At 44.3% G+C, this 13,559-nt stretch overlaps 1 protein-coding gene across 1 annotated transcript; it reads right to left on the reverse strand.

Moving 5' to 3' along the window:
• Positions 1 to 57: 57 nt before the first annotated feature.
• tarbp1 (TAR (HIV-1) RNA binding protein 1) lies at positions 58 to 13,283 on the reverse strand. The gene is made up of 28 exons (XM_084375108.1): positions 12,111 to 13,283; positions 11,777 to 11,846; positions 11,288 to 11,442; positions 11,140 to 11,192; positions 10,945 to 11,042; positions 10,704 to 10,839; positions 10,523 to 10,619; positions 9,631 to 9,720; positions 9,382 to 9,517; positions 9,015 to 9,281; positions 8,335 to 8,432; positions 8,075 to 8,233; positions 7,770 to 7,984; positions 7,397 to 7,640; positions 7,118 to 7,306; positions 6,804 to 7,003; positions 6,654 to 6,725; positions 6,399 to 6,519; positions 5,768 to 5,878; positions 5,536 to 5,685; positions 5,355 to 5,441; positions 5,051 to 5,256; positions 4,877 to 4,958; positions 4,611 to 4,782; positions 4,326 to 4,511; positions 3,166 to 3,290; positions 2,327 to 2,463; positions 58 to 812 (listed from the first exon to the last, which is right to left on the reverse strand). The coding sequence occupies exons 1-28, from the start codon at positions 13,128 to 13,130 to the stop codon at positions 632 to 634; spliced, it is 4,857 nt and encodes a 1,618-aa protein (XP_084231234.1). The 5' UTR covers positions 13,131 to 13,283; the 3' UTR covers positions 58 to 631.
• Positions 13,284 to 13,559: the final 276 nt, after the last annotated feature.

Below are 13,559 nucleotides of genomic sequence, written 5' to 3' on the forward strand. Positions count from 1 at the left end.
CTTCAGTGCTCCCCGTGCAACCACAATGAATAAAAACAACCACATGTAAATAAAATGGATATTTGAAAGTTTTATTTATTTATCAACAATATAAAAAATTACAATTCAAAATGCCAAACTGTCATAAAAACAATGAGAACGCAGGAGATGTCTATAAACAAAAGCAGCTTTTAAATATTATGTATAATAGTATTATGGTTATGGATATTACGGTCCAGCTCTGGTGCGCTGAGACAAAAACTAATGGCTCACATAAACAAGCCACCTTCTCCTCAAAGGGGAACATTTCCATGTATGCTTCTGCGCTGCCAACACAGAGATTGCCTCCATTAATATAACAGCATGCCCAGTGGAATATTTAGATGTAATAACCACAGCCCATCTCTATTCATGACTCTCATTAAGGCACAAGAGCAGCACTGACGACAGCTGACCTGAACAGACAGAGCATGAATATCCTTAAAAGGTCCCGACATCGACTGAATGGAGCATCATCTTCACGTTCAGTCGCTGACATTTTAATTCAGTCCCCGAAGAGGCGTTTCACACTCGCTGCCAGACGGGAAGCATCGAAGGCCAGCGTCTGCAGGTCAGATGTCTTGTCCAAAGGGCTGCACCGCCGGACTCTGCTTCAGCTGCACTTCGAGTCGACCTCAGATGAACCAGAGGTGAGGTGTTGACGTGTGTATTCCCAAATCAGCAGGGCGGCGCTCACGTGCACGTTGAGCGACCGGATGACCCCTTGCTGGGGGATCTCCACGCACACGTCAAACATCTGGAGCAAGTTGGCAGGAATACCTTCTCGTTCATTGCTGTAAAAGAAGAGAAAGTTGGAAAAGTTTAGCATCAAATACACATTAATGTCTGGTTTCTTCATGTTTGGTGCCCAGTATTTGTTAATGAAGCCACAAAGAGCTAAGTCATCTGGTGCTGATACAGAATTTAGAAAATATGCTTTATTGTTTAAAACACTGGTACCAATAATCAGAGAAATGCTGAATATCTCTCCGATAACCTGCCAGGCCGATAATCGGCCATTAGATTTGGGATATCATACTGTAAATGTGTTAATTTATAGAAACAATTATTGAAATGTATTTAAAATGTGAGAAAAATAAATTCCTCTGCAGGGTTTACATTGGAACCTGCAGCATGTCAGCAATAAGGCAACTGAAATATCTGACATATAACACCAGATCTGATTTTATGTCTAATCCTAGACTAATCACCATCTCATCAAATATACCACAATTAACATTTTTTGTCACTTGATGTTTTTAATTTCCGCTTTCATTTGGCTTAATGATGCTATCCAGCTGATTTAATTTTAGAACCCTCACCATGAGCAGCCACGTTAATCCTTCATTTTCTCAAGTCCTTACCATTATGAGGAATACGCGTTTTACACAGTTGACTCATGATCTTAAATCCGAGAGCAATTCACGCTGTAATCAACTGAGTATATAGTGAGATCCAGCAATATGGGCCACGCAATGCAAACATAAAGAGGTAATGAGCTCGGCAGTCAATGAGTCCACGGAGGGTGGCGCACAGTAAGGAAGCATGATTTGATGAGCTACACTTATCTTGAGTGCAACTGGCTGAGATAATGGCAACCTGATGAGAGATTAGAGCCGGGCCGCGCTGTGCAGCGCTGTGCAGTGCTGTGCAGCTGTGAAAGCGCTCGAGAATCAGCTCACACACACCCGGTGTTTAAGCCAGCAGCGCTGCTCACACCTCTGTGACTGAACGGGCTAAAACAAAACAGGACACCTACACAGACAACACGATAAATATTAATTTCTCTCTCTGCTAGGCCAGCCGCACAACTGCAGTTCAGTGAGGTGAGTGAATCACACAACTACCGCTGCAAACTGCACACTCTTGCGATTTCAGTTCTGAGTAGCTGCAATCGGTTCAACAAAAGGACGTTCTGCGTGCTGTTGACCTGACTGATGGAAGCCACAGGGCAGCATCAGGACTCAAACTCCACTAGACGAAGGTTAGAGTTTTTCTGCTGCTGTCATCACACTGCCTGTGTAATTTATTTCCTGTGCGTTCCTCCTCAGGGAGAGCCAATTACAGGCCAGCATGCCCCGACAGGTACACCATGGAGAGGAAAGGCGGAGGCCCCGCAGGGTAACACACTAAACCGGTGAGATAACATTTAATATCCTCGTCAGCTCACACCTCTATTTACGTGAGAGGGAGGACAAAAGCTTGCATCCATTTATGCAGAACTGGTTGTGTGTAGGTTAGTGTACTGATTGAAAAAGGACTTGTCTGTGCTTTGACTGTTATACAGAGTTTTTTTATGCCGTCATACCCCAGAAGAAGCAGGGTCTTCTCGGGGAACTTGAAGTCCTGGAGGCTCTGACTGTTGGCTGTCTGCTCCACTCCGACAATACAGTAGCCTTCACTCTTCTTTAGCTGCAGGAAGTCAGTGAGCTCCATTGGCTTCACCTGGGGTTGGGGGAAAAAATTGGTTCTTAGATACGTCATGATTCTCTCTTGGAATAATTCAATGCAGAAAAGTCAATAATCAGAAATGTAAAAACACAGTTCTAGACATTATACATGTATAAGTAGCCACACAGTGAGAAACAATAGATGTATGGAAATCACAAATGTTTTAAAGATTTTGATTCATTTTCTAACCTTGGGTTTTGTGTCTTGCCCTTTCCATCTCTACAGTTATTTTACTAGAAGCAGATATCTCTAAACTGAGGAATAAAGAGGGACCTTGCATGAAGCCCAAGTGGAATGAGTCAATGAGTCTGAGGAGTCTGCTCCACAAGTGTACCTCTTTCAAATCAATAAGAATTTTTTTAAATCACCGCCAAGGCGTGCTTCACAATAAGTTAATTTAGTTAAGGAAACCATCAAATAGAAAAGTTATTTTCTTGGAACTCAAAGACGTTGACAGCGCTCTTTAAAGTTTTCTTGGCCACAGCAGCACAGAAAGCCATTAGGAGAATAACAGCTTGGTGCTGTATTGGCTTCGGTATCCAACCGTTATGTCTGCTGCTCTTGACTGAGATCTTTTTAATCCGAAACTGGCCGAGTCACAAATCCCACATTTCTCAGGGTACAAGCCCACTGGAAATAGCTCTCTTCATGACAGAGTAGACATCCTGTCGATGCTATGAATAGTTTTTTTTTTACCTCTAACAGAGGAAGCCACAGCTCAGACGAGACGCTCAGGGACTGAAAGTGTTTGTCACTGACATGGCGGAGGCTGTCCAGAACCAGAGCGCTGGCACCAAAGATCTCACAGGTCCTGCACAGACCTGCAACAACAAACAAACAAACCAATATGGACAAAGCCTAAAAGTTAAATTGATTTAAATATGATCTTTTAATTGCCCTGATGTCAAAATGAGGTTTAAAAAAATGCTCCATGACATTGAAAACACAATCAGTGGCTGTCGTGACTCAGCATAAATTTCAAATAAAACATTTACAGAACGGTTAATGCTCTTTTCTTACATCATCCAGTTTCAATATTGGTTTTCAAAATGGATCTTTTCCTCTATAAACAAATTCTGATTGATTCCGCCTCTTATCATTTGAGACAAAAGCATGGGAGCACACAGAGTGTCTGCGGTGAAAGCAGGGCATTCCCTGTCTAAACTCTGATAAGAGACCTCAAGTGATTTGTTTCAGTGGCAGCTGTGTTTGACCTCTTTGCCCAGATAATCATTGTGAAACCAAACAAAAACCTGTAGTGTTGGTTACATAAATTGAGGAATAATTAACTGACATTTCACGATTATTAACTGACTAAGGGCTCATTCAGACCAAATCAGGTGTTGTGGCGAAAATGCCAGCCCTGACATTCATTTTGAGTGTGACGAAAAGGAACAAATCACATAAGATGGCGATCTTACAGGTTTCAGATTTTCTTACAAGCGCTGGTTGACAGGACATGTTCGGTGTCAGGGTACAGTCACGTGGGCCAAAAAAGGAAAGTTAGGCTTCCAGAGGTCTGCATAATTGCTCCCAGTTTCTATTCTATAGCTTGGTGCTTCAAACAACATCATGCTGCCAGGTGACTGCAACAGCAGGGGAAGAGAAATACTCAGCAAAATTGTTCCTCATTGAAAAAGGACATTTGGAAGTGTTGCTGCTCTCAAGCCGAGAGCCGGAAACTGGGTGCTATCCAGGGGAAGGTCATTGACAAAACGTTGATACTCTCTCAGCTGTGTCCTCCCACACTGCGCTAATTGCTGCAACGCCTGATTTGGTCTGAATATGGCCTAAGAAGTGTGAAAAAAATGTTAAATAATTTGTCTAGTCATGTTATTTGTTGCGCTGCTCCCAACCTCCTAAATTGGTGGGCTTGTCAATAAGCGAGGCTACCACCAGCAGGGCGCCGTGCAGTTTGCCCAGTCGAGCGGCCCTCTGCTGTGGAACCAGCTGAAGTTCAGGCTCCTGCTCCTGGATCCCCAACCTCCAGGGAGTGATCTTCTTCTGCACCTCGGCCCAGCGGTCCTCCTTATTCTGCTCACCTGGAAGATATGACAGCATAACCACCCAAACTGAGATGAGCTGACGTTACAGTATGTAGTATTAAGCTGTCCCACTGCAGGTGAGAGGCGTTACTGTACCTTTGTCTTGCTGGATCCAGTCTCCGGGCTGGAGCTGCCTCAGGTCTGGAGACGGATTTCTCAGAGGACAAGAAGGACTCTCAGAGAAACATGAAAGTTTCTCAAACTTCCAGGGTGGAATCCACTCATCATCAGCCACTTCTGACAGGCTGGGAAAAGTGTAGAATATGGTCTGGGGAATAAAAATGCCATCATAAGTATGCTATCAGACAGTGTTAATGTATTTTTGGAGGTTATATCTGTTTAGTAGAAACATATTAACAAACCTCAACACTGTAGTCCCTGATTGGATGAAAGGCACCAAAGAAAAAGTGCTCCTGAATCCTTATCCAGTTCTTGTTGGCATTTCTAAACAGTGAGTCAGCAGGAAAAAGTCAAATAAATGCATTAAACATACCACAACTAACTTTTTACAATTCTTGTAGCGGTGCTGCTCTCACCCAGTGCTCTGCATGGCCTCCGCCTGGTTCAGACAGGCCTTGATCACAGTGGACAGCTCTCCCAAACCAGCGGCCCCTTCTCCTGCCCGCACTTCAGCCAGGCTCCACACCCTCTTCAGGGCCAGTAAGGCATACAGACGCACGCTGAAGTTGTGGTTGAAACACCACTGCAGGATGATGTCCAACGCTGTACGCAACTGCAGTGCCTTAAAAAAACACACAGGGAGGAAAAAAGGTCTTGCAGGTACGGAGAGACAATCGAAGACAGAGTGTTTGAGGGGAGAGAAAACATCAAAGGTATTACCTCATCCTTAAGATTAGGAAGGATGACACTGATATGTACCAGCACTGACAGGAAGGTGCAGCTGCTTGTCTTTGTCTTTTCATGATCCTGGACAGAAAACATATAAACTGGTCAATAACTGAACTGTTTCACTCATAGTATAGCATTTTCTAATAGACATGTGTCCAGAGTGGGAGCCCACCATGCTGAAACAGGCCCAGAAGCTGTCCATGTGTTGCGGGTAGCGGACGAGGATCAGAATCATCATCCACTCGATCAGGTACTTGACAGAGGCCTGGTTACTGCAGAACCCAGCTTCAAACACACGGCTCACCATAGAGGTGACAAACTCCTGCACACACACACGCACGGAAACACACACAGTTGCTTTCCGAGTGTTTATTTCCTGTGCGTTCGTGAAGTAATTTTCTTACCTCTCTGAGTTTGGGCAGCAACAGCAGCAGCGTTTGCCAGACTCTGTTTTTGACGCGATGTTGCAGGGAGTTGCTATAGTGACGCACTTTTGACTTTGATATGTCATTATCCTGGAGAGACGGGAGGGAGCAGCGGGGGGGTGGAAGGAGATAATGACAAATTGTGTTGAACATTGTTTAATTAGCTGTAACTGATGCTCTGCTAATTGTTTTAATGAAAAATGCACCATTATGCACAGTGTAATTCAGAACATCACAAAGCAAAACAAGCATCTGTTGCCACACATAAACATAGTACAAACAAATTATATACTGCTTTCAAATCAGAGCCTGACTCATCTTAAAAATCGGGGATCAGAACATTAAAGGAGCATTTTCAATAACTTTTAGGATTCTATATGAAATGTCATTATTAACATATCTGTTAGCTGTTTAAGATACATGAGACACAAACCTTAAAAACTGATCCTGGCATGATCACATGATCATATTGGGATTTTGTTTTTCAAATTTATGTTCAAGTTAATGATTACAGACAAACTGACCATAATTTAAAAAATATATAAATTTGTTTGAAGAGTTGTGTGTGGAGCTGACCATAAAAAACATTATTTTTCCTTTCCTCTCTTACCTTCTTCAACAAATCCGTAACTAGCTCCTCCATCAGTCTTTGATGCTGCAGATTAGATGAATCCAGGCGGCTGAGGAAAGCCAGTACACATGTGCGGGGCAACTGGTCGTCCCTGTTATCGCTGGAAAATAAAAGCAGTAGTTCAACTGTGAAAACATCTGAACGGCAGCAGAGACCTCTAGTGGCGCTATGTTATATCACATTTATTAAACCATAAAGCAGAGAGTCACCGCAGCAAAGACAAGTGCAGCTCACCTCGTAACTGCAACGTTGGCGGCGCACACTTCACCGAGTTGCTCCACATATGTTTGGACATCCAGGATGAGCCTTTGAAAGAACATAAAACAGTAAGAAAAAAACGTGAGAAACGCCTGCACAAAGCTGAGGAATGCTGTTTAGAGTTACCGCTGATCTCTCCTGAACACTGGTCCATAGACACAAGCCTCAGTGAGGATGTTGACGTGGCTGAAAACACCAGAGAACACGGTGTCAGCCGTGTCCCCGCTGCCTCCGTCTGTGGGCAGCCACGTCTGACAGCAGTGTTGAAGCAGCACACCAAACACTCCGCTCTTTGACTGCGACAGCTCCATCAGCTCAGTGGCAATCTAAAAACAATCGCACAACACCACCACGTACATATAATCATACATTATAGACAATGTATGTTGAAAGTAAAAAATCTCCTTCCTTTTCAGGTCAACCAGTCTGATTTTAATCACCTGCTTCAGGGTGGCAACAAGTGTCGGAGCCTGAGATGCTGTCAGCTCGAGCAGTTTATGGTGGAAGGCCATGGAGATGAATCCTTTCAGGGCCAGCCAGAAGTCATGGGCATTAGTGGTCAGCCCCTGCACCAGCTCCCAGCTCAGGGTCACGGCCTCCACACAGAGGGCTTCCTCACAAAGTAGCAACTGGGATCAAAACATCACCAAAGCAGACATAATTTAGTATTTGTGATGAATTCTTCATTTTATGCCTGACCTAAATTGATTGGGACTCACTTGTGGCACCACTGTCTCCATAAAGGTGAGCACAGGCAGCACAAGGTCACTCGGCAGCAGAGCCAGGGCCTCAACGCTGCAGCTGAGCGAGGCCTTGAGAGTCTCGGATGCTCTGGAAGTCTCTACAGACTCGGGAATCCCAACAGCCTTAATTAGGAAGCTCAGACAAATCCACTGGTCCCGCATGAAATTGGCAGCAATGCGTCCCCACTCCTGCAGCAGAGGACCCTGCACACCTACGTCACTAAATAGAGAAATGATCGCACCTCATCAGGCTATGATTTGATTGTGAACATGTTTTTCTAGCTAGATGTCTCCTCAATCACTGCAGGTTTTTGTTTACCATACATTTTAAGGCTCACTGAGTACTGACCTTGGACCATCTACTGTCTGTGGTCTTTGTAGCCGTTTATTGAAGTTTCCTAGAGAGGAAGACGATACTGGACAGTAAAAGTAGTCATTCAGTGATTTCAGGGCAGAAATGGTTTCTGATCCCATGTCGATCACTTCCTGCTCCACAAGACCACATACCATAGCCAGGGATGCCATAGCAACTGCTCGAGCCACTTGGTTTGCAACAGACAGGATCTGGCAATGAAAAAGATATCAGTGTTGAATAATCAAGTAACAAACTGATTCATAAAATCCTGCAAAAGTCTGAGGCTCGAATTTTTGTACCTGCTGGCTCGGCTCTTGCAGGACCTTGAGGCTGTGCTTGACGAGTTTAGGGAAATAGATCTGCTGCATTTTGCTGCGGTGCTGTGGTGCAGAACTGTACATGACCGCCAGCTGCCTCAAGACACACAGATACAGCTCTGCCCGCTCCACGTCAAACAACTTTAGGAATAAAAAAAAATCACAAGCACACATCAGAGCTGGCCACCAGAGGCATCTCTGTTAACTGGAGTGATGGTGACTTGTTCGAATTTGTTGTTTACCTCCTGCAGCTCCCCAAAGAGCCGCCTCAGGATAAATTCCTGGATTGGATCGACAAGTTTAAAAATGAGCGTCTCCATGGCCACCATCAAGTTATCCACTGTAAAAAAAAAAAACAGAGTGAGAAGAGTTAAATGTAACACACTCTTGAGCCATTTAAGCATGACAGCTAATAAGCACAGCACTAAGGGAGTTAAGTTTTACTGAGGACCAAGATTTATGATATGATGATCAGAATTCCGAACATTACTAACTTCCTTAAGGTTGTGATGTCACAACTATACAGTCAATGCCCTTAGCCATGCCCCAGCACAGCTGTGGGTACAAACACACAGGTAGAGCGGGTGTGGAAACCCAGTGGGCAGTGCCTGCTCAGGCCTGTGAATGTTGACCAATCAAAGCAGAGGAGGACATTAAAGAGACAGGCACTAAAACGGCGCATTGACATGTTTTTTTCTACATTAAGCTTGTAAACATGTTCTAGAAGAAAATACTAAATTAAACAATAAACCTGGAATATAAATATGGTCTTTAATATGAAATCACAGTCAATCAGCAGATCTCAATCTAAGACAAAAGCAAAAAAGGGAAAACGATTATCTTCTGCATGAGTCCACCTACTGCAGAAGCACAAAGGTGGACCCGACAGCTATAACAATGAATCAATGTTATCCTTACAAACCTTGCTGCTTTCCAGCATGCTGACAGCTTGGCGTTCTCCCAAGCTGGAACAGTCGGAGCACGAGCTGCAGGCTCTTGTCACTCTTGCGCACAGGCAAGTAGATATTGGTGCTGACTCTGCTCAGGGTGTCCAGCAGCGGAGACAGTAATGACTCCAGAGTGTTACTGATCTCTGCCCCGAGTTGACTCCTCTCCATGTCCACGCACAGCAGAATGGCCCTGGCTAACTTATCAGCCTCTTTAGGGTCAGGTAACCTCTCAGTGTGACCTGAGGAGCAGGGACACCAACTTAATCTCCTACAAGTGTAACCTAAATGATAGTGTCTACAGATTTAACATGGACTGTCTCACAGTCACATCAGACTTACCTGTGCTAGCTGGTACTCGAAGATAGGTTTGTATCTCGCTTTGAACATAGCCTCTTACAGTTTCCTTCTTTGAGGCATCTCCACCCAGAATCATCGGCTTGAAACTGCCTTCATTGTCCAGTAGCCAGGCGCACGTCTGCAATGTTATCACAAAGACTTGTGATAGCAATTAATCAGTCATAAATCTTCCCCAATATGTCAATTTAACCTATATTTTAGGTTTCTACCGAAGCATTTAATACAGCGTACCTGATTCCAGATCTGTGTGCCTCGACACAGTGACTCATCTGCACGAAAATCCATCAGGAAACTAAAAACATCATCTAGGGTCACTGCACTCTGCAATGAGATATTTTGATTATACATCCAAGGAGTGATTTCAGTGTTTGGGTATGGTTGAGACTGTCAGAGGTTTTCATTTAAATAGGTATACTATGCAGGATTTTACCCCAAAAATAATGTACAGACACATGCAAAAGTAACTGCTCTCAGTCATCACTTATGACCCGCAAGAAGTGTGTGGCAGTGTCTGTATATGCAGAGATCCTTCCCTTTGTAGTATGGTATGTAGCCCGCAGTCAATAACAGCACGCAGGGTGTTAGGTTGGAACAAAAAGAAGCGTGACCAAGTTAAATCACTGTCTCACCTCTACTCTCTGTAGGTGCAGATCTGTGTGTCTGTTCGACTGAGGGTGGGGCTGAGTAACCGCCCTGAAACCATCGGAAGTGCCGATTTATTTCTTTGATTCACATCTTTGTTCTCGCTAACACCGCTCCCTCTCTTCATTCACTCTCCAGCTGACCCGACCACTGCTGCTCCCTCGCGCTCTCTTGCCCGTTGAGTAGGGAAGGTGGGGCCAAATTTGGATGGTGTGTTGACAAACAGCAACTAAAACCATCCTGCATAGTATTGCTTTTAATTCGTAGTCTAGTTTTGATGCAGTAGTTTGTGGTGTTGTTGAGCAAATATCCCACTAAGCTTCATTCAGTCTTTTCTGGTGAAGGACTTTATTTCAACTTTCATGAGTCCTTGAATATCAAAATGGCTAATCTCTCTAAATATTTTGTTCATCAACTCATCATCAATCATATTATACTGTAAGGTGTTATTTCAGTATCATGTACGTAATTTGTGTCTTACCACATCTGTGAGATGGAGCGAGCTATTTAGCAGGAAGCACTGAGCAGCACCTCTCAGCAGGACTTGATGAGTGATCATGGTAGAGCGCAGCACCTCCCTGTGACACAACACAGATTCAAATGAGCTTCCACATTAAGCATTGCCAGCTACAACGCTGTCTGCTGTGAGCATGATGAGGTACCTGAGAGCAGTGAGCCCCTCGACTCCCAGCAACGGATTTGTCGGGAGTTTGGATAGAGCCTGGGAGAGGAAGAGGAGGGGTACTGCACACCAGTGCTTAGAGCACAGCTGCTGGATCATCTGCAGCAGCATACGACCTAATAACAATCACAACAGTGGAGTCAGAGATGATCAGGTATTTTTTTTAGTCATGAGAAGTGAGTCAGAGCTTTGTCAGCATGTATTCTCTGTGGCTTTTGCACCTCTATGCTCTGATGGAAGGCTGCTGAAGAAGGTGGCCATGAAGACTTGGAGTTTAGCCCCGAGCTCAGGACAATCTCCTACACTCTGTCCAACTGACCTACATGTGGACAGACAATGTGGTAACGAGGACTGGAGTAATAAAGACACTTTCCTTCAGTATTTAATTTATGTGCTTGTTGATTTTAAACCCTCACCTGTAGAAGAGCGACGTTTCAGACAGAACATCCATAAAAGGGCCAACGACAAACTGAGAAGCAAAGCAAGAGGAGAACAAACCTTAATGCACAAGTTATCCGTGATTTTGCCAAAATAACATTCAGTACAGCGTGTCCCAGCCTGTACCTGAGAAAAGGCCACAGCAAACTCTGGCTGCTGCAGGACCTGCAGCTCGAGCAGATGACACACTCCCTCTCTCATTAAGGATTTATTCTCACTGTGGAACATCCGCTGGTACACACACAGCAGCCAGGAGGGGTGGAAGAGGTCTTGACCTGAAGCTGCAACACAGACAGAGTAGAGACTCCTGTATATATATTGTATTTTCAAGTGAATAAAGTTTTCAGTGGATGGATGACTTTGACTTTTTAAAGTTAACTGAAAACTTTCAATGCAAGTGACGGGATAAGATAATCAAAATGTGTTGATGAAATAGTCCACATGATCACTTTAGCCCTTTTGATTCATGGAAAAATAAAGGAGGTGAGCCAGAGATGTATGAAATACAAACCTAATTTGCTGATAATATGTAGAGACGAAGTAAATCTTTCCAAACATTCACTAAAACAAACAAACAAACAAAAAAACCTAATAATTTGCCCATTTCTATGTTACCTTGACTGTCATTCACTGTTGTTTGGATCAACGTGTCTATTCTGTTAAGAACTGGCCGGACGACATGAACCTGAGGAAAAAGAGACAAGCAACATAACAAAGCTGCATGTCATGATAATGATGACATAGATAAGTCGTGATCTGAAGAAAACAAATTAAATTTCACTCGTTATCATGGGAAAACAGCAAATAATATGTTAGACCCATGACTTTTTACGCAAATATTATTGATATATATCTCTGATATATCTCTGATAAATCTATTGTAGGCCAATCTCGGCCAACTGATTTATCGGTCGTCTGGAACAGCCAACCAACAGTTGAGGTATTCTACCTGGTTTTCCTCCAGTGTCTCCATCACCAGTGCATAATCCTCCCAGAACTCTCTGAGCAACTTGCTCCTGTTAGGGGCCCATCTGAACAAGATCTCATCTGCAACAACTGATGGAGAGAGTGGACAGTCCACCCCCTCCTCTTCTGACAGGGCCACACACTTTTTAAGCAGGTACAACGCCCTCTTGCGTGACACACTGTCTCTGTGCGTCAGTCCATCCTGAACCATCATCCAGAACTGCAGGTACAGACGAGGATCACAGGAGGAGGAGGAGGAGGAGGGGCTGTGAGGCCTCAGCAGGTGGTCGGACAGGGCGGTCAAACACAGCAGTGCCCGCTCTGTAACCACAGCTGTGCGGTCAGTGCAGTGCCAGGCGCACAGATCATCCAGGATCAACTTGAGGATGCTTCCCAACCTCTCACCGCTGCAGCAGTTCAGGAGGGTCAAGAGAAGCCTGACTGTGATTTTGGAGACCAGTGCATCAGGCAGTGTTTTGATGCAGGACAAGGCAGATGTCAGGATGGTGAGCCTGATCTGTTCATCCGCTGACAGCTTAGGTATAAGAGCAGCCATGACTTCACTGGCAACCTCCACGCTGAATCGTCCCGGACCGGACACGTCCTCCTCTGACAGCTGGAGCGACGGCAGGACAGACAGAGCTACCTGCCCCGGCAAAGCCTCGTCACACAGCGGGACACAGACGCTCACAAGTCGGCAGGCAGCAGCGGTGCTCTCCCTGCAGCGCATGTCTCCAGCTTCGGCTGATACTTTAGAGAGAAGAGGTAGACACCGAGTCAAAATCACCGACTCAATCTTACTTTTAACAGATTTTCTATTTGTGGCTGACAAACGAGTCGAGTCCGAGTCGGAGAGAAGTGGTCCGAGTCCTTCAATGAAAGCTGTCAGCGCCTCCACCCGCTCCGTCCCGGGCCATGAGTCACTGGGCCAGGACAGAGACTCGAACAAAAGGCCGTAGTCAGGAGAGCTGGACAAGACCGCGTTTATTAAAACAGAGTTCATTTTAAAGCTGCTTCGCTGTTGGGAACTGGCAACTAACCGGCTTGACTCAGGCTGCCATGGGCAGCACGTTTTCCAAGCGGAATGTAAACTTCCGTAAACGTCATCCCCAAACTCTCGCGAGAAGTGGCGTTGAGTAAAGAAATAGTGAACAGATTGAAAAAATATGCCAGTTTTGTTGTGCATGCTTTTAATGTACATATGTTGTTTAAATAAATATTAAATGGATTTAAAATGTAAACATATAATTGACATTATATTGGTGCAACAGTACAAAGATGAAGAGACATGATTTCATTTAGTGGCATTAAGAATTTATTTTCACTATTATAAAAACAAACATTGCTTTAGATAAAAATAACTGTTTATATTGTCAATTATCACTGACAATTGTTTATACATTATTGGCATTGAGTAAAGGTTTAATGACTG

The sequence above is a fragment of the Pagrus pagrus genome (assembly GCF_965226575.1).
Source record: "Pagrus pagrus genome assembly, chromosome: 15".
In the NCBI taxonomy this organism is placed as follows: Eukaryota; Metazoa; Chordata; class Actinopteri; order Spariformes; family Sparidae; genus Pagrus; species Pagrus pagrus.